Consider the following 26951-nt stretch of genomic DNA (forward strand, 5'->3'; position numbering starts at 1 on the left):
AGAGAGAAAGGCTTCCTACCAGTTGGATAGGGAGGTGGCAGGCAACAAGGAAGAAGAGGCTGGGAGGAGAGCAGAGGGGCGCAGCTGGGCTCAGACCCTGGAGCAGGCTTTTTTCGAGAGGCGGACTCCGGGGAGAAGGTTAGCGTTCCCAGCAGGGAGGGGCGGGCTCACTGGAGCCCAGCGCGGCCATGTGGACCCCTCACGCTGAGGGACGGTGGGGGCCAGCAACACAGCAGCATCCACTGTTTCCTGCCTCCTGCAGAGTCCTGCCCGCCCCCAGGGCACAGCCTCCCCTGCCATCGGGCCACTCCCTGTTCTCACGATGCTGTCACAGTGGCCATGGATGGTCTCAGAGTGAAGCTGGACTGGGTATACGAGGCTTCCCAGGGCCTCAAGGCTCAGGAATCTGAGAGCCTCGCAGCTCAGCAGAGTAACTCGGGTTTGCAGTTAACTTCTGGGGGAGCCAGCTCCCGAAAAAAAGCCATCACCAGGTGGAGACTCAGCACACAGTGATTCAGATTCCAGGGTTTTGTGTTTAAGAACCGAGTGAATGAATTTTAGGAGACTGGTGTGTGTGTGCGCACGTGTGTGTGAGGGGGTGTGGAGGGGAGAAAGACTGGTTGATTAATGAAGGACCTAAGGAAACTGTTTGAAAAAGTTCTCAACAGTTCCATGGGAGCGGCAAAGAGCAAGATGAATAATTAACGGCCCTCTCTGCGCATCCTCTTCTTCAAGTGGCGTAACATACCGGATATGCCAACTGAAAACCTAAAGGATGACACTTCCTGGCAGAGATGGGAGCTGGCACCCTTTGTTCTCTGAAGTGGTGCATCCAGCAAAGACTTGACACCAAGGATACAGGATTTCCGAGTGTCCCCCGACTCCCGCTCTCAGGATGCTCGTCACAAGGTCTGCCCTCCCCTTTCACCCCTCCCTGCCCCCTGCAAAAGACAAGCATTGAAAACAGAAGGCAGGAAACCAAACGAAACCCCAAATACTTCCTTGCTGTCTTGACAAACGCCCTTCTTCGTGTCTGTAATGCCCGGTGGAACGACAGGAAGCACCCATGTTCACCACCCTCTGTGGCCTCAGCGAGCATGGCCTGCAGACATTCTCTGTCCCTCAAAGAAAGCGGGTATCTAAGATGCTCAGTGGCTGCTGGGTTGCACCCGGGATGTGGCTGTGCTCCCTCAGGGGTTATGTGAGTGCAGTGAGGGACGGCCCCGCAGAGCAGGACCTGGCAGGCTAGTTGCCTGACAGCTTTGGCCGCCCCAGGTTTGTTGGCACTTCCAGTCCCGTGTGCAGAGTGACCTGGAAAAGAAGACGTGGTGATCAGGGGCAGAGCGGCCCTGCGAGCCCTCAACGCACACGGCTCAGCAGCCGTGCCCTGCCCTCTGCTCCAGGATCACCACGGGCAGCGGCCCGGCTTCTCTGTGTTGTGGAATCTACTATTTATCATGCTTGGCATCACTACCATCAGGCCCAGGAGCTTGCTCCGAGGAGCTGGTCTTTGCCTCTTTCCTCACAGTGAGAACTGCATACTGCCTGGTTCCCACGCTGCCCCAGCCTCCAGGAGCCTCGGCAAGGCTGAGGTTCTTTGCTGCAGGAGGAATTGGGCTCAGGGTTTATATTTGTTTCTGCTTTCTTTCCATGGCCTCTTTCCTTTCCTACATTTGTTTTCTTAACCCTGTGTAAGAACAGCCCATACTTCAGGCTGCCTCAGAGCTCTTTTGCAAATGAGTGGAGGTACAAATCAATCAAGAGCTTCCCAGGTGGCACTAGTGGTAAAGAATCCATCTGCCAGTGCAGGAGACATAAGAGATATGGGTTCGATCCCTGGGCTGGGAAGATCCCCTGGAGAAGGGCATGGCAAGCCACTCCACTATTCTTGCCTGGAGAATCCCCATGGACAGAGGAGCCTGGCGGACTATATCCCATAGAGTCTCAAAGAGACACAGCTCAGAGACTGAGCACACACATGCATTGATTGATTTGTGCGCGAGTGGATGCTAAGCTCCTCCTGTTGTGTCTAACTCTGTGCGACGCCATGGACTATACCCGGCCAGGCTCCTCTGACCATGGTGATTCTCCAGGCAAGAATACTGGAGTGGGCTGCTCTCTTCTTCTCCAGGGGATCTTCCAGGCAAGAATACTGGAGTGGGCTGCTCTCTTCTTCTCCAGGGGATCTTCCTGACCCAGGGATTGAACCTACATCTCCTGCATTGGCAGGTAGATTCTTTACCACTGCGCCACCCCACAAATCAATCAATAAGGGATAATACTCAGAGTCAGTGGACACCTTGAAACAGAGCTTTGCCCCCAACCCCATACTTCCCAGGGGAGGAGCCGTGTGTGGGAATCAAAGGCTGGCACACTCCCCGCGCTTCCCTCCACGCTCCTCTCTGTCCTTCACACCCTCATGGGGCTGCTGAGAAGGTAGCCCCCCAGGACTGGACTCGGCCCTGGGAGGATGCTGGCTTTCTGAGGGAACCAGAGACGCAGGGGTGGGATGGGGGTAAATCCTTAGGCGTGATCTCTCCCCAACTCTCCCTCCTCTTGGAGGAAAGCCACAGGAGCCCCAGCACACACCTGGCCACCAGGGCCCTGCAGGACAGGAGGCACCGACTTTCTGGCCTGGCAGCTTTCCCAGAGCATGTCATCAGGACTTGCCCACCTCCTGCACCCTCGCTGCCCCTCTGTCCCCCTGCTTGTGCACAAACAGCCACCTTAGAGCTTCTGCTGCTTTCAAGGGGCCAAGTAAGGATTCATCACGCCAGAGGAGACTGTCTCCAGGTGAGGCCTGGGTGGGCAGTAGGTAAGCTCCTGGCCGGGCAGCACGCCATCGGCTTCTTTGGAGCCCTCTTTGTCCGGCACACCTTGGAGGCCCACGGGCAGCAGGGGTGGGGGCCAGCAGGGGGCCCTGGCCCGGAAGGTGCGTGGTACCTGAACGTTGCGGTTGAGGCTGAGGGCTGGCATGAAGACCCCGTCCACGTGGCTGAAGGCCGTGGGGCCCTGCTGCTGCCCATTGATGAAGAAGGTCAGAGTGTGCTTATTCAGGTCCAGCAGCACGCCCACGGTGGCCCCCTTGCACACACCGCCTTCCGTCCTGGGGAAAGAAGCCGGGGTGGAGGTGAGGACAGGACGTTCAGCTGAAGGCTGCTGGGGACCCTCTCGCCTGGAAACATGGTGCCCCCAGTGGAGCAGGGAGCTGGTCATCCCCCAGAACCCGCTGTAGAGCAAAGGACTAAAATCGGGGCCCTCGTGGTGCATGTTGTGACTCTCCATCTCATGGTGGTTTGGATTCGCACCCACTGGGTGGGGCGAGTCTCTGGGTGGGCATCACCCTCACCTGTCTCCTTCCCGGGGGTGGGCGGGCCGAGTCCTTTAGACTCTCTCCTCCCTTAGCTGAGGTGGAGGTCCGCCTTGACGCAGGCGGGTCTGCTCTGATCAGAAAACCATTTTTGTCCTTTCCTGATGGGGAACGAGCTGGTCAGCTGGAGAGCTGGTCAGGAGTGCCGGGTGGGCGTTGTCAGAGGGCAGCGCAGGACCCGCGGCGGAGCACTGCTGGGGAGTGGGGCTTGCCACTGGGCCTGTGGTGCTGTTCAGACACTGACCAACGGGTGGCGCTAAGGAGCTGCCCGCGGCACAGGAAGGAGGCCCGCCAGCGCCTCCCCCGGGTCTCCTGGCCCAGCCCAGTCCCCTCTCCACCCTTCCCCCAGAACTGGAGCCTGGGTCCTGAGTTAAACCCTGACACCATGTGTAATTAGCCCCAAGACTTGGACATTAACCTTAAGCCCTGATCTCATAATCTGCCAAATGGTGATAACAATCGAACTTTCCTGAGGCCCAAACGAAATCCCATGAGCCAGGTGCTTCCCACAGCACAAAGTAGGCTTAATAGATGCTCCTCGTTGTCACTCTCACCCCAGGGTATCTAGGCTGCCGCTCGGCCTGAGCAAGCAGAGAGGGCGCTGCTGGGCCTGGACCCGGTCCCCAGGTGGCCTGTGAGCAGACGGCCAGGCAGGCGCAGGGCCAGGCTGCCCAGCCCCTGGAGAGGAGCTGCCTGCTGTCACCCCAGGCCTGTGAATAGGGGATCACAGCTGCTGAAAAGGCCGACGGTAGGGGTCCCATCTGCCTTCAGCTCCCGGGGACCCTCCTGCAAGTCTCTGTCCCAGGCCAGGACTCCTGGGGCCATCTGCAGGAGCACTGAGGTGGGCCTGGAGCTCTGAGAGCCCCTGGAGTTGACCTGGCCCAGCGCTGCAGTCCAGGGGAGTTGGTTCTTTGGGGCCTCTTGCCTCTCCCAGCAGGGGTGACGGCCCTCAGCAGACCGGGAAGGAGACAGCGAGGAGATGGCTTGGAGGGCCACAACCCTCCAGTACTGGGGCCAGGTCTCCTCCAGGATTCGAGTTTCCCGAGTCTGGCCTGGTGACCCCACTCTCCCAAGCCAGCCTCAGGGCAAGGCAGTGCTGGGGCTGCCCGGGTCAGAGCCGCCACAGTGACTGCCCCCGGGGTGCAGCACCCCCTGCCTGCCTGTTTCAAGGCCCTGCGGTTGTGTGTGGGGAGTTCCGTGGTGACTCAGGCTGGGCTGAGGGGTGTGGAGGGAAGTGGAGCAGAGCCTGGAGGAGAACTGGAGCCCAGGGCTGGTGAGCCTGGCCTTGGGGCTCGCTGAGCAGCCTGCACACCCACCAGCTCCACACTCCATCATATGCTCGCATCTGGGCTGCAGGCCAGCGGTCACGTCTCCCTGGGAACCGGACACCCAAGTGGTTAAGAACACTGCCCCCCACCGCGTCCTGATGCATTTGGGAAGGGCAGGAGGGCCCGGGTGCCAGGCCTCCCATCGGAGGCGGGCGGGGGCACGCACCTGTTGGTGTGCGAGTTGCCGTGCATGAACCAGCTGCGGTTGTTGTCCACGTACATGGCCCAGGCCTTGTCGTCCTTGCCCAGCATCATGTCCTTGGCCACGCTGGCCCTGGCCACCCCAAAGGCGGGGTCTGGGTGGCTGTCGTACCGGTCCACATGCAGCTCCCAGTAGTGCGCACCCTTGGAGAAGGCCGCCGTGCCCAGCACCACCCGGTCGTCGTAGCTGCTGCAGGTGGCTGTCTGGTTGTCGTTGGACAAGATGATGTCCCGGTGCCCAGAGTTGGGGTCAAACGTGAACCAGGCCACTGGAAAGGAAGGGGTGGGCGAGAGGGGCAGAGCTGGGATGAGCTTGCCGGCACCCTCTGACCTTGGCTCGCAGACAGACTCACTGGCATCTCTCAGGAAGTGGGCACACGGCGTTGAGTGTTCCTCCCTGCTCAATTTACACGCGCATGCATGCACATACACATTCATGCTCTCTCCTCTGTGTTCATCCAAGTGCCGAATCCCATGACCTCAGCTGGGTCGAGTACACAGACATACAGGCCCCCATCTACATGCTCTCATGGAATCTTGGTTTCTACAGCACTCACGCACATTTTCGGCGCTATTAGGAGTGAGGATATACATCCAGCTCTGCGTCCTGGGAGAAAGACTCGAGAGGCAGAGAGGTGAAGTGGGGTCACCAAAGCTTCCGTGCTCTATTCTCCACCCACAGCCCGCTGGCAGGTGAGGGCTTCTAGGGGCACACAGCTGGGGAGCCCACCCCTGGGACAGCACCATCTGCCCGTCCCTGGGGGGCGGTTCAGGCTGTCTGTGTTCCTCAGGGCAGCCAGAGGATGGGCTGGGATAAGTGAAAGTTCCAGTTGCCCAGTCATGTCCGATTCTTTGTGACCATATGAACTGTAGCCCACCAGCCTCCTCTGTCCATGGGATTCTCCAGGCAAGACTACTGCAGCGGGCATGCCCTCCTCCAGGCAATCTTCCTGACCCAGGGATCGAACCTGCCTCTCTTGTGTCTCTTGCAGTGCAGGTGGATTCTTTACCCGCTGAGCCGTCAGGGAAGCCCTGGGACAAATGCTGACAGTAACACAGGGCTGGTGCCCTCCAGGGACCCCTGAGGCCTGACAGGTACGTGTTCGATGTAGCAGACTAGACCCTACATCACCCCTTGACGCTTAGGGTTCACGTGATCAAACCCAGTGGAGTGTGGATGTGCTGTGATTGCCTGCATCCTGAAAGGACACAGCGAGGTCTGCAGCACTCGGATCCGAGCTCCTGTACGGGGTGCTCGAGGGGCAAGTTCCTCCTGGCAGCCTCCTGCCTTCTTTTCTCTGGGACATCCCGCCACTCTAGGCCCCTTGGAAGTGACGCTACACAGAGAGTGTCATCTCCCTGTGCCTCTCAACTGCTAATCTCACTTTCCAGATCCAGAGAGTAGGGTGAAGAAATGTCTCCTTCCTTTGTGATGGGAGGGCAGGGAGCAAGGAAAGCGGGTCGGGGCAGGGCTGGAGGAGACGGACTCACCCAGCTGCCACCTCTTTCCTTTACACCCAATGCCTCCCTCACCAGCAACTGTCAGATTTTCCCTGCCCATCTGTCTGTGCATCTGATACGTGGGCTGGGCCTGAATCTGTTTCCCCTGAGACACCCCAGTGCTCACCGTCGGATGTCTGCAGGACCACAGTCTTACTGTAGGGCCCAACGCCGGAGGAGTTGAAAGCCTTGACCCTGGCGTTGTATGTGCTGTTGAAGTGAAGGCCGTCGATGGTGCACAGGGTCTCCTTGCCAACATACACCTCCTGGAAGAGACACAGACCACTCATCAGGTGCCCCTGTTATGTGGAAAATATCTCTTAGTCACATGTTGCATCAAAAGTGCTATCATCCCAAGAGTGCTATTTTTAAAAATAATATTAATTGGAGGCTAATTACTCTACACTATTGTGGTTTTTGCCATACACTGACAAGTACAGCCACGGGTGTACGTGTGTCTCCCTGTCCTGAACCCCCCTCCCGCCTCCCTCCCCATTCCATCCCTCTGGGTTGTCCCAGTGCACCAGCTTTGAGTGCCCTGTTTCATGCATCAAACTTGGACTGGACATCTATTTCACATATGGTAATATACATGCTTCAATGCTATTCTCTCAAATCATCCCACCCATGTCTTCCACAGATTGCAAAAGTCTGTTCTTTATATCTGTTTCTCTTTAGCTGTCTTGCACACAGGGTTATCATTACCATCTTTCTAAACCCTATATATATGCACTTAGTTCAGTTCAGTCACTCAGTTGTGTCCGACTCTTTGAGACCCCATGAATTGCAGCACGCCAGGCCTCCCTGTCCATCACCAGCTCCCAGAGTTTACTCAAACTCACATCCATTAAGTCAGTGATGCCATCCAGCCATCTTATCCTCTGTTGTCCCCTTTTCCTCCCACCTTCAATCTTTCCCAGCATCAGGGTCTTTCCAAATGAGTCAGCTCTTCCTATCAGGTGGCCAGAGTATTTGAGTTTCAGCTTCAGCATCAGTCCTTCCAATGAACACCCAGGACTGATCTCCTTTAGGATGGACTGGTTGGATCTCCTTGCAGTCCAAGGGACTCTCAAGAGTCTTCTCCAACAACACAGTTCAAAAGTATCAATTCTTCGGTGCTCAGCTTTCTTTATAGTCCAACTCTGGAAAGACCATAGCCTTGACTAAACGGACCTTTGTTGACAAAGTAGTGCTTCTGCTTTTTAATAAGCTGTCTAGGTTGGTCATAACTTTTCTTCCAAGGAACAAATGACTTTTAATTTCATGGCTGCAGTCACCATCTACATTGATTTTGGATCCCCCCAAAATAAAGTCTGTCAGTGTTTCCACTGTTTCATCTATTTGCAATGAAGTGATGGGACCAGGTGCCATCATCTTAGTTTTCTGAATGTTGAATTTTAAGCCAAACTTTTCAGTCTCTTCTTTCACTTTGATGAAGAGGCTCTGTAGTTCTTCTTCACTTTCTGTCATAAGGGTATATGGTATTTCTCTCTCTAACTTATTTCATGCTGTATAATAAGCAACAACCAGTAATGCTGAAGAAGCTGGAGTTGAACAATTCTTTGAAGACCTCCAAGACCTTCTAGAACTAACACCCAGAAAAGATATCCTTTTCATTATAGGGGACTGGAATGCAAAAGTAGGAAGTCAAGAAACACCTGGAGTAAAAGGCAAATTTGGCCTTGAAGTACAGAATGAATCAGGGCAAAGGCCACTAGAGTTTTGCCAAGAGAACACACTGGTTATAGCAAACACTTTCTTCCAACAACACAAGAGATGACTCTACACATGGACATCATCAGATGGTCAACAGCAAAATCAGATTGATTATATTCTTTGCAGCCAATGATGGAGAAGACCAGGAGCTGACTGTGGCTCAGATCATAAACTCCTTATTGCCAAATTCAGACTGAAACTGAAGAAAGTGGGGAAAACCACTAGACCATTCAGATATGATCTAAATCAAATTCCTTAAAATTATACAGTGGAAGTGACAAATAGATTCAAGGGATTAGGTCTGATAGACAGAGTGCCTGAAGAACTATGGATGGAGTTTCATGACATTGTACAGGAGGCAGTGATCAAGACCATCCCCAAGAAAAAGAAATGTAAAAAGGCAAAATGGTTTTCTGAGGAGGCCTTACAAATAGCTATAAAAGAAGAGAAACGAAATGCAAAGGAGAAAAGGAAAGATATACCCATTTGAATACAAGGAGAGATAAGAAAACCTTCCTCAGTGATCAGTACAAAGAAATAGAGGAAAACAATAGAATGGGAAAGACTAGAGATCTCTTCAAGAAAATTAGAGATACCAAGGGAACATTTCATGCAAAGATGGGCTCAATAAAGGAGAGAAATGGTGTGGACCTAACAGAAGCAGATGATATTAAGAAGAGGTAGCAAGAGTACACAGAACTATACAAAGAAGATCTTTATGACACAGATTACCACAATGGTGTGATCACTCACCTAGAACCAGACATCCTGGAATGTGAAGTCAAGTGGGATTTAGGAAGTATCACTACAAACAAAGCTAGTGGAGGTGATGGAATCCCAGTTGAGCTATTTCACATTCTGAAAGATGATGCTGTGAAAGTGCTGCACTCAATATGCCAGCAAATTTGGAAAACTCAGCAGTGGCCACAGGACTGGAAAAGATCAGTTTTCATTCCAATCTCAAAGAAAGGCAATGCCAAAGAATGCTCAAACTACCATACAATTGCACTCATCTCACATGCTAGTAAAGTAATGCTCAAAATTCTCCAAGCCAGGCTTCAACAATACGTGAACTTCCAGATGTTCAAGCTGGTTTTAGAAAAGGCAGAGGAACCAGAGATCAAATTGCCAACATCCGCTTGATCATCTAAAAGGCAAGAGAGTTCTAGGAAAACATCTACTTCTGCTTTATTGACTATGTCAAAGCCTTTGACTGTGTGGATCACAACAAACTGTGGAAAATTCTGAGAGAGATGGGAATACCAGACCACCTGACCTGCCTCTTGAGAAACCTATATGCAGGTCAGGAAGCAACAGTCAGAACTGGACATGGAACAACAGACTGGTTCCAAATTGGGAAAGAGACCGTCAAGGCTGTATATTGTCACCCTGCTTATTTAACTTATATGCAGAGTACATCATGAGAAATGCTAGGCTGGATAAAGAACAAGCTGGAATCAAGATTACCAGGAGAAATATCAATAACCTCAGATATGCAGATGACACCACTCTTATGGCAGAAAGTGAAGAAGAACTAAGGAGCCTCTTGATGAAAGTGAAAGAGGAGAGTGAAAAGTTGGCTTAAAGCTCAACATTCAGAAAACAAAGATCATGGCATCTGGTCCTATCACTTCATGGCAAATAAATGGGGAAACAATGGAAACAGTGTCAGACTTTATTTTTTTGGGCTCCAAAATCACTGCAGATGGTGACTGCAGCCATGAAATTAAAAGACGCTTGCTCCTCGGAAGAAAAGTTATGATCATCCTAGATAGCATATTTAAAAAGCAGAAGCATTACTTTGCCAACAAAAGTCTGACTAGCCGAAGCTATGGTTTTTCCAGTAGTCATGTATGGATGTAAGAGCTGGACTATAAAGAAAGCTGAGTGCTGAAGAATTGATGCTTTTGAACTGTGGTGTTGGAGAAGACTCTTGAGAGTCCCTTGGACTGCAAGGAGATCCAACCAGTCCATCCTAAAGGAGATCAGTCCTGAATATTCATTGGAAGGACTGATGCTGAAGGTGAAACTCCAATACTTTGGCCACTTGATGCAAAGAACTAATTTGGAAAGACCCTGATCCTGGTAAAGATTGAATGTGGGAGGAGACAGAGGATGAGGTGGTTGGATGGCATCACTGACTCAGTGGACATGAGTTTGAGTAAGCTCTGGGAGTTGGTGATGGACAGGGAAGCCTGCCATCCTGCAGTCCATGGGGTCACAAAGAGTTGGACGTGACTGAGCTGCTGAACTGAATGGACTATGCTCAAGTTTCATCCACCTCATTAGAACTGACTCAAATGTATTCTTGTAATATTCCATTGTGTATATGTACCACAACTTTCTTATCCATTCATCTGCCAGTGGACATCTTGTTTGCTTCCATATCCTATCTATTGTAAGCAGTGTTGCGATGAACACTGGGGTACATGTGTCTCTTTCAATTCTGGTTTCCTCAGTGTGTATGCCCAGCAGTGGTATTGCTGGATCATATGGCAGTTCTATTTCCAGTTTTTAAAGGAATCTCCACACTGTTCTCCATAGTGGCTGTACTAGTTTGCATTCCCACCAACAATGTAAAAGGCTTTCCTTTTCTTCACACCCTCTCCAGCATTTATTGTTTGTAGACTTTTGGACAGCAGCTATTCCGACTGGCATGAGATGGCACCTCATTGTGGTTTTGATTTGCATTTCTCTGATCATGAGTGATGTTGAGCATCTTTTCATGTGTTTGTTAGCCATCTGTATGTCTTCTTTGGAGAAATGTCTGTTTAGTTCTTTGGCCCATTTTTTGATTGGGTCATTTATTTTTCTGGTATTGAGCTTCATGAGCTGCTTGTATATTTTGGAGATTAATTCTTTGCCAGTTGTTTCATTTGCTATCATTTTCTCCCATTCTGAAGGCTGTCTTTTCACCTTGCTTATAGTTTCCTTCATTGTGACAAAGCTTTTAACTTTAATTAGGTCCCATTTGTTTATTTTTGCTTTTATTTCCATTACGTAAGAGTGATATTAATAAGTAGATTTGGGATGAGTGGTGGCTGGGTTTCAGGCCACATCAGAGTTGAACAGAAACCCTTACTGGTGGCTGATGGGATCCCTCTGCTGTGAAGGTATGGGGTGCAGTAGCTGTGATGCTGCCTGAGAACGTCCTGCGTCCTCAGAGGGCAGTTTTCATGGTAGGACTCTGGAGCCCAAAGATGGGGGTGCACAAAATGGTTGGAGCAAGAGGAGAGCGTCGGTTTTCAATGGGAATTTAGGCTGGAAAACATGAGCTAAGCATTGAAGTAGACAAAATAAACAGTGTTTGAAAAGGAAGCATCATCACACATGATGGGAAAAAGCAGACGGAGGAAGGGTGTGGTCAGGCACAGGTGGTTCAAGTTGATTTGGCCACTTCCGGAGTGAGAGAGCCACTCCACCTCCTCCCACCTCTCCCACCGCTGAAGCTGGCATCTTCCAACTCCTTGGCCCTCCTGGAGCTTCTTTTCTCCTGGTTTCCCAGTCAGTTCAGTCATTCAGTCATGTCCGACTCTTTGCGACCCTGTGAACAGCAGCACGCCAGGCCTCCCTGTCCATCACCAACTCCTGGAGTTCACTCAAACTCACGTCCATCGAGTCCGTGATGCCATCCAGCCATCTCATCCTCTGTCGTCCCCTTCTCCTCCTGCCTCCAATCCCTCCCAGCATCAGAGTCTTTTCCAATGAGTCAACTCTTTGCATGAGGTGGCCAAAGTACTGGACTTTCAGCTTTAGCATCAGTCCTTCTAAAGAATACCCAGGACTGATCTCCTTTAGGATGGACTGGTTGGATCTCCTTGCAGTCCAAGGGACTCTCAAGAGTCTTCTCCAACACCACAGTTCAAAAGCATCAATTTTTCGGCTCTCAGCTTTCTTCACAGTCCAACTCTCACATCCATACATGACTACTGTAAAAACCATAGCCTTGACTAGACGGACCTTTGTTGGCAAAGTAAATCTCTGCTTTTGAATATGCTATTTAGGTTGGTCATAACTTTCCTTCCAAGGAGTAAGTGTCTTTTAATTTCATGGCTGCAATCACCTTCTGCAGTGATTTTAGAGCCCCAAAAAATAAAGTCTGACACTGTTTCCCCATCTATTTCCCATGAAGTGATGGGACCAGATGCTGTGATTTTAGTTTTCTGAGTGTTGAGCTTTAAGCCAAGTTTTTCACTGTTCTCTTTCACTTTCATCAAGAGGCTCTTTAGTTCCTCTTCACTTCTGCCATAAGGGTGGTGTCATCTGCATATCTGAGGTTATCGATATTTCTCCTGGCAATCTTGATTCCAGAGGGTGGGGCATTTCTGCATCGGACCCCGGAGGTCCTTTTCTAGAACATTTACTTCAAACTTAATTTGTCCTGTTAACTGCCCCCAAATACATAGTCTTACATCTCACTTTTGTCATTACATAAAACATCATTCCTGGGCTTCCCTTAGGCTCAGTGATGAAGAGTCTGCCTGCCAATGTAGGAAACATGAGTTCGGCCACTGGTCTGGGAAGATCCCACAAGCCGTGGACCAGCTGAGCCTGCGTGCCGCGATGACTGAGCCTGTGCTCTGGAGCCCACGTGTTGCAGCTTCTGAGCCCAAGTGCCTCAGAGCGCATGCTCCGCAGCAAGAGAAGATACTGCAGCGGGAGCTGGTGCACCACAGCCAGCGAGAGGCCTCTGCTCCCCACAACCAGTGAGAGGCCTCTGCTCCCCGCAACCAGCAAGAGCCCGTGCAGAAAGGAAGACCCAGCACAGCCTGAGTAAATAGAATAAGACACTATTCCTGCCTGATTACTTGGGGGTGTTATTCTTCATTTGGTTTTTCGAGTTATTGATAATAATAGCTGTGGGCCAGTTATTATTGTATAAGGCATCTTAATCCTTACACAACCCTGGGACATTGCTATTATTTTTTATGTTTTACTCACAAGGACACTCAGAGGGGGCAGGAAACTGGCCCAACATCACAGTCAATCCATTTAGAAGCCAGGGTTCAAATCCAGGCCTGTCTGCGTTAAGTCCACGATTTTCCCACCATGACACACAGTCCCTCAGAAACTCGAGCCCTTGGCTCCAGCTTCTATTAATGCTCACGTCTCAAAGGGGAGAAGCCACTGAGCTCGATGGCTTCTTCTTTTTCTGGTAAATATTTATTTACTTATTTATTTGGTTTCACTGGGTGTCGTTTGTGGCACATGGGATCTTTAGTTGTGGCTCACAGGCTTAGCTGCTCCTCAGCACATGGGATCTAGTTTCCCAACCAGGGATCAAACCCGTGTCCCCTGCAGATTCCTAACCACTGACTACCAGGGAAGTACTAGCGGCTTCTTTTAATATCCTCCTTCATCCCATTTCAAAACCATAAACTGTCTTCCTGGTTTCTGGTTAGTCAAGGAACTGTCAGTTCCTCGCTCATTTGCATGACCAGAAGGGCTGGGGTTCAAGACCCAGTGTATGACCTGCTCTTCCTGACCCATGTGACTTCAGCTTCTCTCTTCCCTAAAGAGCCCATATTCCCAGGGACTCAATTTTTCTTCATGGAGTACTACAACTCTGGCATTCACAAAACAAAAAAATGAAAAGACACAGGCGTAAATCCCACTGAGGGAAACAAAAGGAACAGTGACTCTGGTAAGATTCCTTGAATGGGTACCAGTTCCAGGAGAAGTATGAGAATTGTTATCATTGCTCTGGTTTGTTAGAATGAGTCTTTATTTAGTCTCTTGGGGACAGAAAGGTGAAGCTCTAAGAAGAGCCAGAGTTTGTGCTCCCTGGAGTTCATTGTTAACCAAATTACTGGACAGGAGTCTGAACTCCACTGTGACTTCTCGGTAGAGCTCTGTTGGGGGGATAGGGTGGGGAGCTGTCAGGGTTCCTACCACAGGGTGAGGCTGGAAGATACATTTCTGACTCACTAAGGGTCTTTACTCTCCCCATGTATTTCATCACTGGGGACCTGAGCGTAGATCATCACCCAAACCCTACAACCGTTTTTGATGTGTCTTCCCGTGCAGATCACCTTGCCAGATGAGCTAATTAGTGAACAGGGCAGGGCAGTTGTGTGGGAACATTGAGGGAGTAGGAGGCTGCTTGGGGGGATGTGTGGGAGGGCATTGACTAGATACTGCTGGGTCAACTGGGAAGCAGGTCTGTGTGGGGGACCCCTCTTCTGATCTCTGCCTTGGCCTCCGACCTGCGTCAGTCTTCACAGAAAAGCCACCCTGAACTTTCTCTGCCTGCCTAGACCTAGCTCTCGGTAGAGAAACCCCCTGTGCGTCCCATGAGCCCAGGCCCACCAGTCCTGCGTCCTTGGGGCTGACGCCTCCGTTAGTGGTATCAGAGTTAGGGGCAGCCACACGGACTGACCCAGAGGCTGGGACAGTGCGAGCCTCGCCCCCCACCCCCCACAGCAGGCAGCAGGCCTCACCCGGAACTGCCCCCCGTCGCCGTCGTCTAGCTCCAGGATGTAGCCGTCCACAGGGCTGTGGGTGAAGGGCGGCGTCCTCCAGGCCAGCGTGACGCTGTTGTTGCGGGTGCAGCACTTCTCCAGCTGCAACAGGGGCACGGGCGGCACTGTGACGGGACAGGCGGGCTTCAGTGTGCACACCCTGCAGGGCGCAGGGACAAGCTGCGGGCCCGGCCCACCCCAGAGGGAAGGCGACCCTCTGTGCCACTCCCTGCCACTTGTACGCACACTCCGTGGACCTCCTAGCCTGGGAGGGGGTCCTGGGATTTGAGGCCGGGAGAGACGCAGAGACGTGGCAGTTGCCGCCACTCCTCTGAGTCTGGAGCCCTGAGGACAAGGTGTCTTCTCCCCACCGGCCCACTGAGCATCACTGGTTTTGATTCTGCCCCACGAGTGGCTCCCTAGGACTAGCAGCAGAGCCTGACTGCCTGTGCCTCCCAGCCCAGCAAGGCCTCTCCAGACCCTCTGCATGGAGTCAAGTGCAGCTCACACCTGGGGCCCGTGAAGTTGTGGTTGGGGGTGGGGGACAGGCAAAACACAAAGATACATTGAAACCTTTGTCTGGGAGCGTTTAAAGGCCTAGGGAACTAGATTCTGGAAGGTGAGGCAATCTTAGAGTACGGGACAGTCTACCCATGGAATTAGGGATTCAAGTCAAGTGTATCATCAGTTCTATCAAGGTGAGCTCCGGAGTATCTTTTTATTCTCTAGTTGTGTTCAGGCTCGAGAGATTTTAGAAATATAGTCCATGCTGGGGCTTCCCAGGTGACGTCTGATAAAGAACGTGCCTGCCGATGCAGGAGACATGAGAGACTTGGGTTCTATCCCTGGATCGGGAAGATCCCCTGGAGGAGGGCATGGAAACCCACTCCAGTATTCTTGCCTGGAGAATCCCATGGACAGAGGAGCCTGGTGGGCTATGGTCCACAGGGTTGCAAAGGGGTGGACACAACTGAAGCGATTTAGTATGCACGCATGCATAGTCCATGCTGACATTTTTCAAAGGGAACACTGCAACATGAGTTTTTGTAAAAACTACAGATTTCCATTTGGGTCCAGATGTTAGGGCATCATCTTCCACATCTTGGTGGACAGTTTAGTGAGGTGTAGCACTGTCTGTTATGGGTGTCGTCTCTGGGCTGGCTCCATGCTGGCCCCAGGACCCTGGGTTATCAGTGTGGAAGGAGTCCTCTCTGCATCCCTGGGCACTGCTTCCCGCTTTCCCACTTCCTCTGTGAATTCCGCCACCCCACCCTGTCAGGAGCAGCTCCAAGTGGTCTCTGTCAGCACCCCCACTTTCCAGAGCCCCCACTTCTGCCAGGATTATTCTGCTCCCAGAAGCACGCCTCATTCACACCTGGGGCAGATGGCATTTCCAAACCTCACCTCAGGTGCAAACTGAGTGTGGGAGTGAGCACAGAGACTGGGTGTCTTCCGTTTAAAAATGGCCACATACTTTGCAAGTGAGCATTTTCCTGAGTTCACAGCTTCTGTAGGTGTGGTGTTCAGCTCTTTGATATATTGATTAAAAAAATAAACCCCCAAAGAGTTTTATTCCCTCCCCTGAATGTACCCTTAATGTCTCTGGAGAGGCAGGGTGACCTCACATGCTAATTTTGTAACCTGGGGAAAGTTATGCAAACTTTTCTTAACCCATAGCCTGTGTCCCCCCAGCTCTCTGAAGTCATCTCTACCACCCACCACCTTCTCCACACTGCTGTCACCTCTGACCTCGCTCTGCTTGGAACACAGCAAACTTATACCTGCCCTCTGCTGCCTGGAACCTTCTTCCTTTATATTGCATCTCTTTCCTTCTCACCTTGAAACACTGCTGCTGCTGCTGCTGCTAAGTCACTTCAGTCGTATCCGACTCTGTGTGACCCCATAGACGGCAGCCCACCAGGCTCCCTCATCCCTGGGATTCTCCAGGCAAGAACACTGGAGTGGGTCGCCATTTCCTTCTCCAATGCATGAGAGTGAAAAGTGAAAGTGAAGTCGCTCAGTCGTGTCCGACTCTTCGTGACCCCATGGACTGCAGCCTACCAGGCTCCTCCATCCATGGGATTTTCCAGGCAAGAGTACTGGAGTGGGGTGCCATTGTCTTCACCTCAAAACACTAGCCCCATACTAATGCCTTCTCAAAAAAATGGCTTCCCTGGTGGCTTAGATGGTAAAGAATCAGCTTGTAATGCAGGAGACTCAGGTTTGATTCCTAACTGGAAAGATCTCCTGGAAAAGGGAATGGTTACTCACTTCAGTATTCTTGCCTGGAGAATTCCATGGACAGAGGAGCCTGGCGGGCTACAGTCCATGGGGGTCAGAAAGAGTCAGACATGACTGAGCGCTAACACTTTCACTTCTCAAAAAGCACCTTGTTGGTCACACCTGCCACTCTCAGGTTATATTACACTATCTGTTGTATCATTGCCTATTTCCTTCTCTAGAATGCCAGCTCAGTTTTGTGAGGGAGTCTGTGGACTTGTTCATGGCTGTGTCCTGAACACCGAGGATGGTGCCTGGCAGGTGATAAACACTCAATAGGTGTCTCTGAACCAACAAACAATCCTCTTTCCTACATGCGAAACCTGTGGCTCAGGCTGGGGGCTACCCGCAGAGGTCACCAGCTCGAGGACACTGAACTGGGACCTGAACCCGGGTCTGTGCTGCAGAAGTCCCTCCCTCCCAATCTGGGTCACACCAGGGTCACAAGTCTTCCGATGCATGAGCTGCCCTGCAGAGTGGATGCCTCTTCCAGAAGAAGCAACAACTGAACTGGGCCAACCACGGCTCACCCCTACATTTCATCTGAATGAAGTCCAGCTGGTGGATGGCCTGCAGCAGCGGCTCGCTGTCCAAGGTCAGCTCAAACTCTGCGGACACTTTGGGCTCCAGGGCGCCTTTGACCCACTGCTCTTGAGACACCTGGACACGCTTGATCAGGGCATCGGAGATCTTAAAGGAAGCACAGAGTTTAGGGTTTCCACATGCAAAGGAAAAATAACACAGCAGGTGGTGAGGAAAGGGTAGGGGCTTCATCTCCATGGGCTCAGGAGGTGGCTGTGTTAAGCATGCCCTCTCAAGCCCTGGCAGAGATGTCAGGACCCATGCTGGTGTGGGGGTAAATAAAAATGCATTATATTGTCTAAATCATCTTCATAGGTCAGTCATGTTCCCTGCAAAAAAGCACTTGCTGTTTTATGCTAAACCCTTTAGTAAGGCAAATGATACTTTTAATTTATTTTTTTGAACTTCTTATTTTGTACTGGGGTATGGCCTATTAACAATGCTGTCATAGTTTCAAGTGAACAGCCAAGGGACTCGGCCATACATACACATGTATCCGTTCTCCCACAAACCCCCCCACTTCCATCCAGGCTGCCACATAACACTGGGCAGAGTTCCTTGTTGGTTATCCATTTTGTATCTAGCAGTGCATCCATGAACCTGCCAAGTTCCCTAGATATCCATTCCCCTCGGCAACCACTGGTTCATTTTCTAAGTCTGAGTCTCTTTCTGTTTTGTATCTAAGTTCGTTCGGAAGCAAACGATACTTTTAAAACATACAGAAACACTCTGCATGTTCTTCTTTTGCTAGATCCCACACTTTGCAAAGTGGAACTCACTAGTGGTTTGTCCTAGCATTTGAAAGCATCTCCTTCACCCCAGGACTGGGCCGCCCCCTCCCTCCCACTGTCTTTCCTCCATGTTGTTCTGCAGCTTCTGCTCCAAACTCCCACTGTATCAAACCCGCAGCTCTGTTCTCTGCTGGAAAAAGTCTTGCTCATTCAGAATTTGCACGTGTCCCTGTAGAGCTATGATGCCCGTGCACCCTTCCTGGGGACCAATCAAGGAGATTCATCATTTTCCCCACAGAAGGAGGACTGGGCTTTCGTTTGAGTCACAGAAGTGTTCCTAAAAGATGCTCATGACCCGGATTAGCCTGGCTGCTGGGAGTTGCCCAGCAAGGCAGCCTGGGCTTTCTGGGCTGTGGTATTCTGTCCAGACCTGCAGGACTCTGCCCACTGGGGGTCATGTGGATTCTGCTGACTCACTTATTCCAGTGCAATCTTTCCAGCTTGACTGGCAGACTGTCTTCTTTCATCTGTGGGGAAAATGTTGCACTGGTGCTCCAGGAAGTCGAGCCATTGCAGGCCTAGAGACTGTGATGTTTCACCTTCTCTAATGATGACCTAGAGCCAGGTCAGAGCTTGTGAGAACAGCCAAGACGAGATCTCAGGTATTCTGGAATCACTGAGCACAGGAGAATCTGCTCAACTCCAAGCCACGGGGAGGGACTTTCCTAGAATCTTGGCTGGTTTGGGATGCAGACATGGAGTTGGAAGAAGGATTGCCAACCCGCTCACCTGCAGGAACCCGGCGGGGTCATTCTCCTTGATCACCTCCAGGCAGTACTCCATCAGCCCAGTGGACTGGCGCAGCTTCAGCGTGCAGTGATTGATCTGGTCCCAAACCATCTGCCATGAAAAGGACCCCTGGTAACCGTCTCATGGACAAAGAACAGCCCGGCTGCAGCGGGAGGCAGCACTGTTCTCGACTCCTTTGTACCCTCTCCTGCCGCTGCTCTGTTCCTGAGCTTCACGTGCCCTCGTTACAGGGGAGTAATTGGACACACTGCCCCACAAGCAGGCCTGCCACACCCAACAGAGCACACTTCCTGAACTCTGGATAAAAACCAGAGAACGCACACAATCTGAAACCTCCCACGTGACCAGTCCATGCCCCCGACTCTCGCTTGCTGGGTGGTCACTTGAGGGGCTCAACTGCTTTGGATGTAATCCATGGACCATCCCCAGCACACATTCCTTCTCGCCCTTCAGTAATATTTCTGGTTCAGTTGGGAAATGTCTATGAAATAGATCGAGCCCAGACCATGAAGTGAGTAGTTTTCATTAAGGCAGGGTGATCATGGGGCAGCTGCCTGGACCAGGGGCCCGGTGCGAGTGAGGGGAACTCTTGCCTTTCCATGGTGGTCACTGGCCACCATGCTGACCACGCAAGCACCAGATGCCAGAAAACCTGATGGAGGGGCCGAGCCGGGGCCCTGAGCACAGCCCTCATCGCCCAACGAGGCCGTCTCCGCTCTGCAAGGTGGGAGCAAGGTGTGTGCCTTCCACAGAAAGCAGGGTCCCGGCAGATGGGAGAGGGGGGCTTCTGACTGAAAGCAGCAGGATTCAGGTGTCTGGTCCCCGCTTTGGAGGAAGAGTAGGCATGGCGATTACTGCAGGCAAAGTGGCACGAGGGTACGTAGGTCCCAGGGAACCTGCTCAGTGCTTCCTCCCCTCACTCGTTCATTCATTCATACCCTCAACTAACACTGACCCCTTGTCTACACCGCGTGTTCCCCCACCCTGGGCAGGGAGGGGGATGGGACTGGGCGCACTGGCTGCCCGGGCACCCACCTTCAGCTTGTGCTCCCTCTCTTTGGTGACCTTGGTGAGCAGCTTGGCTTTCTGCCGGGTCAGAGCATCGACCAGAGCATCACACTGAGCCACCAGGCAGGCCTCGTAGTCCAGGCCATTCTCCTGTGGGACGCAGAGAGCTTTAGGGAGGAGACACACAGAGACGTGGCCAGTGCTAGAGACACCGCTGTGTCAGCAAGTGGGCCCCAGAGAGAGCGGTCCTGCTTCCAGACTGGAGACTGCACATGTGAGTCTCAGCACATCAGACGATGGAACGAATATTCAGCATCACCTGAGCCATGCGGGTTTGTGAGGGTTTTCAGTGTCACGGGAAACACTCAATGAGAGACTTAGCAAGAAAAAAAGCAGCTACAAGTGTATGCAGCGTAATTGCATACTGTGTGTGTGTGTGAGTGTGTGTGAACTAATGGAAGAGCGTGTCAAAATAGTGGGGTGGCCACTTAAAGGGGTGAGATATTGGTGAACTTCTGTTGCTTTTGTGTGCTATTTTCTACTTTTCACAATTTCCAGAACATATTTTTACTTTTCATGATCAGAAAGCAGTAAAACAAACAAAAGCCAGTGGTCTGGCTGTAGGATCTGTCTTTCTCCGTTGTGAAAAAGAGTCCTTCAACACCTCTCAGACCAGCCTGGATTCAGACCTCGTGGCATGGGCTAATGTGTTTCCTCCCACCCCTGCCCCAAGTTCCTATGATGAAGTCCAAACCCCCATGACCTCAGAACAAGACTGTGTTTGGAGAAACGGCCTTGAAAGAAGTAACTTAAACGAGGTCCTTAGGCTGGGCTCTGATCCAGCGTGACTGTGTCCTTAGAAGAGGCAGTCAGGACACAGACAGGCACAGAGGGAGAGCCCCCTGAGGATGCAGGAAGGCGGTGGCTATCTGCCAGCCCAGGAGAGAGCCCTCAGGAGGAACCACCCCTGCCCACGCCTCGATCTTGAACTTCCAGCCTTCATAACTGTGAGAAAATAGGTTACTGGGGTTGAAGCCACTCAGTCTATGGTGCTTTGTTATAGCAACCCCACCAAATAGCTGTTGTCCTGAAACATCAGAAACAGAGAAGGAAGTGCCTGGTGGCTGAACTTTGTGCTTTTGCTTATTAGGCAGGGTGGTTTCTATCGGCTGGTTTAGAGCTCAGTGCCCTCAGTCCCCCTTTTCCACCCAGATACCAGGAAGTTCGTGATCTGCGTGAAAGGTCCTCCCTGCGTGCGTTTATACACTCTCTCCCTGACAGACAGAGCTCCCGGGGCCACAGACTGCACCTTATTGATCAGTGTCGGGCTTGTACGTGACACAGCATGGGTGCTCAGTAAATACGTTTATTTAGTAACTGGTGCTTTTCTATTATAGTGCATTTGGTATGAAAGCACTGTATACACACAGGGGTAGCACTGTATGGCCACGCATTATTTCTGCCTGGTTCTCTTTCTACGATTCTTTCTGAGTTCAAGTGAAATCCCCTTCCTACCAGATGGCTGCCAGTGGGTTGGGTGTGTAGTGTCTGCCACACCTGAGGCTGTGCAGCGGAGCAGTTGGGCCTGCCCGTGTTCAACACTGAGAAGAGCTGCCAGGGGCCTGCCCTTTCCTCATCTATGTCTCGCATCCCTTCTGCAGAGGGGTGGGGTCTGGGCTCACCTGGATCTGCTGCAGAATGTTCTTCAGCTGAACCAGAAACTCCTTTGCTTCTTTCGCCTTATCGGAAACTCCATTTAAGGCCTGAGACAGCTGGGCCTAAAAGATATTACAGATTGAAAAGGAAAATTAGGTGTTAAAAGCATTTGGTCTGCCATTCACCCTGAAAGCTGTGTTTATAATAGGGTATAACCAAGAGCTTTCCTCCAAGGAGGGAGCCCGGTCATTGCAGCATGGGCTTGTTTTTCCAGCAATGGCTGATAAAGTGTTGGTTGACCTGCTCTCTTCTGTCTGCACCCCAAAGCTGGATAGAAGTAAGGAGCATTCAGCTAATTGGTTGGGGCTGACAGGACCCAGGACAAGAAGCAAGTATAGACCTGACCGGGTCTGGCCCCCGCCCCTCCCACAGCAGCTCTACCCCCCTCAGTAGGACACTCAGACACCAATGTGTGGACACCCCAGGTTTGTACACAGTTGCATTTTGGCCTAAGTGGGATGGGTGGGAAAGGGACCTGGAAATGAGTTTGAGCCACGTGGAGGGTCCCAAGTCACCATATAGAAGGGATGGTGGTGGCCTCCTTGGCAATCGAGACTCCTAACTCTGCTCAGTTACTGGGACCCAAAGGCAGAGCTGCAGGCTGGTTTCAAATCTATGGCCTTTAGCCTCAGGCTTCTTTTCAATGAAACGTATGCCTACACAATCGAATCTGTCTTCAAAACTTCATTATTGAATAGACTGATGCCCTTTGTTTTTAAATTTTATTTATCTATATTTTGATCATGCCTTGCAGCCTGTGGGATCTTAGTTCCCCAACCAAGGATTGAACCCATATCCCCTACAGTGGAAGTGTGGAGTCTTAACCACTGGACCACCAGGGAAATCTCCTGATGCCCTTGATTTTTAACGGTACTTTCATGTTTCCAATTAAAAAGCTGAGGGCAGGGGAAAAAATGGGGCCAGAAAAGCTGGGTCATACCCACTCTCCACTGTCTTTAGGTCTCTGCTCAAATATGATCTGTCTGAGAGGCCTCTCTCCTTGCCCTGCTTTATGCTTCTTCATAATGTGCACAGGTTTGTTTGCTGTGTGTCTCTCCTCCCAAGAATGTGAGTTCTCTCGTTGCTCACATCCAGAAAGAGCACCAGGCACACGGCAGCATTAAACAGTTGGATATTTGTGGAATGAACGGGTTAATTAATGTGGTTCTTTGGACCATATCCATGGTTCCAAGTGTGGTTCCTGGACCCTCAACATCAGCATCACCCAAGAATTTGCTAGAAATCCAAATTCTCTGGCCTCACTCCAGTCTTACTGCTCAGAACCTGGGGGTGAAGCCCAGGAATCTTTCTTTTAACAAGCTATCCAGGGATGTCTGATGCACTTTGAGATCCATTGGATGGTACAAACATAGCCACAGAGTGGATGAGAAGACATGGGAAGATGGAAGGTGACTGGGGTCATCAATGTTCAAGGTGAGGTCTGGGCTGTGTCCTGCTCTGAGAGATGGCTGGGCACCTTGGGTGTGGCTCAGCTGAGAGGTGGCTCCTGGAGAAGCTCTCCCTGCCTCCAATGGCTTCCCAATTGCACTCCCCTCTCCCCCCACACACACACTTCAGCTGGTGTAAGCCCTTCCCTCCACGCTTACCACTATGGACAATTCTGTTGCAATTATCTATGCAGGAAGACTAGCCAATAGAAATCGCAGGAATAGCAGAACATTCTGCGTCTGCTCTGTCTCATACAGCTGCCACCAGTATGGGTGGCTCTGCGCACTTGAAACTTTACTTAGTTTTCAGCTACCATGTGTGGCCAGTGGCTACTGTCCTGGGCAGCACAGATCTTTGCACTCATCCTTACCAGTTCAGCCTGTGTCTGATAACTTCACTCAGGAGGAACTGGAGAGGTCAGCGTCACTTAGACTCATCATCTGTGTCCAGGAAAGGGGTGCCTCCCTCCCTACAACACTCACTGCAAGAAGAGGGCCCTCGGAGGCCGCACCCCTTTTCTCTCCAAGGAGAGGCCCATTCCTGGTAACCTATGCACTCCTTCATGGTGGGGACTTTGTCTTTGTCTTTCTAGCCAGGCACAAAATAGGGGCTCAAAAAGTGCTCACTGGCTGAATAGCAAGCAAAGCAACTGCTCCACTAGAAGCGGGTGCTAACCAAGACAGATCCCTGTAGATCCACGGGCAGCGCACGTGTCCACAAGAAGCCGCATTAGCGAGTGTCCCCCTCCTTCCACCTGGGAAACTGGAGCCAGCATGGCTCTGCCCCCACCAGCCCCAGTCTCCCTGCAGCCCAGCCCTGCTCTCGACCTACTTCCTACTTGGCAAATAGATCCTGGAGCTTGGCAAGGAGCCCAGAACAAGTGATTTTTGAAAGGTTCCAGTGGCCTTAGGCAGACACCCAGCTGAAAGGAGAATGAACTCACAGCTCACTAGACACTGCTCCAGGCTCATCAGACTTGCCTGTGACCCCGGCCCAGGAGGGTGCAGCAAAGTCCTGACGGAAGAGCCCGGGCTCCCATGTGAGAGCTGGTCAACAAGCACACACTTGTATTAATACCTTTCTTGACCCTAGTTCCTTCCCATGTGGTGGGGCCACAAGTCAGCTCTGCTTGCCCAGGTGGCAGCACTGTGGAAACTGGCCCTGGTTGTTCTACTGGAAAAGGAGCCAGGGATCGGGTGGCAAAGGTGGAAACCATTGCTCAAGGGACAAATTACTTATTGGCAACAGGTTACAGGTTCACAGCATATTGTATTTAGCTGCAGTTTTTTGAGACATGCTCTTCCTCTTTTCCACAAGGACTGTTTAGGGAGCCAGCAGGGGACACAGAAAACTGTGTTCTTCTGGTCCTAGAGAAGGGCTTCCCTGGTGGCTCAGATGGTGAAGAATCTGTCTGCAATGCAGGAGACCCAGATTTGATCCCTGGGTCGGGAAGACTCCCAGGAGAACGGAAGGGCAATCCACTCCAGTATCCTGGAGAACTCCATGGTCAGAGGAAGACCCTGCCATCTGCGAAATGAGAATGGGTTGTTCAGTCTCTGTGACCATACTACACTCTTGGAAAGAAAGGAAATATCCAGACAGAAGATAAATATTTTAAAATGACTGAATAGATTTTGAACTTGAATCAAACATTGTATTTTATGCCTTCTTATTTCTTAAAGGTTAGAATTACTTTGCTATAGAGTCTCTGAGTTTAGACAGCTTAAAAATGTCAGTATTTCCAACAGGGCCAAACCACCTGCTTCCTGGCCTAGCCTCTAGGATGGAGTTATAGGGCCTCATAATGCATTAAGCTGGTTTCCCTGGTGGCTAAGATAGTAAAGAATCTGCCAAGGAGGCCTACGAGACCTAGGAGACCTAGGTTCAATCCCTGGGTTGGAAAGATCCCCTGGAGAAGAAAGTGTCTACCCACTCCAGGATTCTTGCCTGGAGAATTCCATGGTCAGAAAAGCCTGGTGGTCTACAGTCCATGGGGTCACAAAGAGTCAGACATGACTGAGTGACTACCACAGTGCATTAAGCAAGAGGACTCTGGGGCATATAACCAAATCTGGGCTCTGTCATCTGTTAGCTGTGTGTCTCAGAAAGATTCTTTCTCTCTTTGTTATAGAGGGTCGTCTCCTCATATGAGTTTGCACTATTATACTTGGAAATATAGCTTGAGCTTTCCCCAAATCCTCTTTTGCTATTTTTAAAACCTGATCACACCAAAACAGGACATTTTAAATGTTCTTCTTTAGTGAATGTTTGGGAGATAATGATGCAATGATTATCTAACAGGATGCCTTCAGTTTGATCTCTGGGTTGTAAGAAGTGCTGAACTGATTTAAACAGTCTAATTTTTTGTGCAAATTTTTCTAATTTGTTAAACTTACATCAATTCTTTTAAAATAATAACAGCTGTTTGTATTTCTTTGAAAGTGTAAATTATAAAATAATTTAACTATTGTTTTCATGGTAACTTTATTAATAATATCATTGTTTAAAATATTTAATCATCCTAATTAATAACGATAACTATCCTTTTAGATTACTCATGCTATTACTTTCTTAAAAGAAACCTGTAAATTAAAAATAATTTGTTTATTTATCTGTTTTTGTCTCTGCTGGGTCTTCATTGCTGCACAGGTTTTTCTCTAGCTGTGGAAGTGGGGGCTACTCTCTGGTTGGGGTAAGCAGGCTTCTCTTGTTGTGGAACATGGACTCTCGCTGCTCAGGCTTCAGTAGGTGCAACACGGTGGGTTCAGTAGTTGTGGCACATGGGTTTAGTTGCCCCACAGCATGTGGGATCTTCCTGGACCAGGGATTGAACCCACGTCCCCTGCATTGGCAGGTGGATTCTTAACTGCTGGACCACCAAGGAAGTCCCCCAAAGTCCTCTTCATTGTTTGATCTGGGTCTATCATATATGGGTTGTTATGGACTGAATGTTTGTGTCTTCCAAAAATCCATATATGGAGGCCTTAACATCTGGTATGGAGGTATTAGGAGATGGAAACTTTGGAATGTGATTAGGTATTGAGGGTGGAGCCCCCATGATAGGATTAGTGTCCTTAAAAGAAAAGACCTTACTCTCTCATCCCACATGCACGGAGGAAAGGCCATGTAAAGACTCAGTAAGGTCCAGGCTTCAGAACCGTGAGAGATAAATCTCTGTTGTTTAAGCCATGGAACAACGGACTGGTTTCAAATAGGAAAAGGAGTACGTCAAGGCTGTATATTGTCACCCTGCTTATTTAACTTATATGCAGAGTACATCATGAGAAACGCTGGGCTGGAAGAAACACAAGCTGGAATCAAGATTGCTGGGAGAAGCATCAGTAACTTCAGATATTCAGATCACACCACCCTTATGGCAGAAAGTGAAGAGGAACTAAAACGCCTCTTGATGAAAGTGAAAGAGAAGAGTGAAAAAGTTGGCTTAAAGCTCAACATTCAGAAAACGAAGATCATGGCATCTGGTCCCATCACTTCATGGGAAATAGATGGAGAAACAGTAGAAACAGTGTCAGAGTTTATTTTGGGGGGCTCCAAAATCACTGCAGATGGTGACTGCAGCCATGAAATTAAAAGACGCTTACTCCTTAGAAGGAAAGTTATGACCAATCTAGATAGCATATTTAAAAGCAGAGACATTACTTTGTCGACTAAGGTCCGTCTAGTCAAGGCTATGGTTTTTCCTGTGGTCATGTATGGATGTGAGAGTTGGACTGTGAAGAAGGCTGAGTGCCGAAGAATTGATGCTTTTGAACTGTGGTGTTGGAGAAGACTCTTGAGA

General features: G+C 50.6%; 1 protein-coding gene across 3 annotated transcripts in view; it reads right to left on the reverse strand.

The window, feature by feature from the left end:
• Window positions 1–1245: 1245 nt before the first annotated feature.
• TRIM67 (tripartite motif containing 67) overlaps window positions 1246–26951 on the reverse strand; it is a 55446-nt gene continuing 29740 nt past the window's right edge. For 2 of the 3 annotated variants that reach the window (XM_068981796.1, XM_068981794.1), the window contains 9 exons: window positions 21670–21765; window positions 20015–20137; window positions 18959–19069; window positions 17387–17546; window positions 14556–14701; window positions 6527–6665; window positions 4865–5168; window positions 2944–3106; window positions 1246–1311 (listed from right to left, as the gene is read on the reverse strand). In XM_068981796.1, coding sequence (XP_068837897.1) covers window positions 1246–1311; window positions 2944–3106; window positions 4865–5168; window positions 6527–6665; window positions 14556–14701; window positions 17387–17546; window positions 18959–19069; window positions 20015–20137; window positions 21670–21765 — 1308 coding nt within the window. The remainder of the gene's footprint in view (window positions 1312–2943; window positions 3107–4864; window positions 5169–6526; window positions 6666–14555; window positions 14702–17386; window positions 17547–18958; window positions 19070–20014; window positions 20138–21669; window positions 21766–26951) is intronic. The other variant, XM_068981795.1, reaches the window with a different exon arrangement.

The sequence above is a fragment of the Capricornis sumatraensis genome, chromosome 10 (assembly GCF_032405125.1).
Source record: "Capricornis sumatraensis isolate serow.1 chromosome 10, serow.2, whole genome shotgun sequence".
Lineage (NCBI taxonomy): Eukaryota > Metazoa > Chordata > Mammalia > Artiodactyla > Bovidae > Capricornis > Capricornis sumatraensis.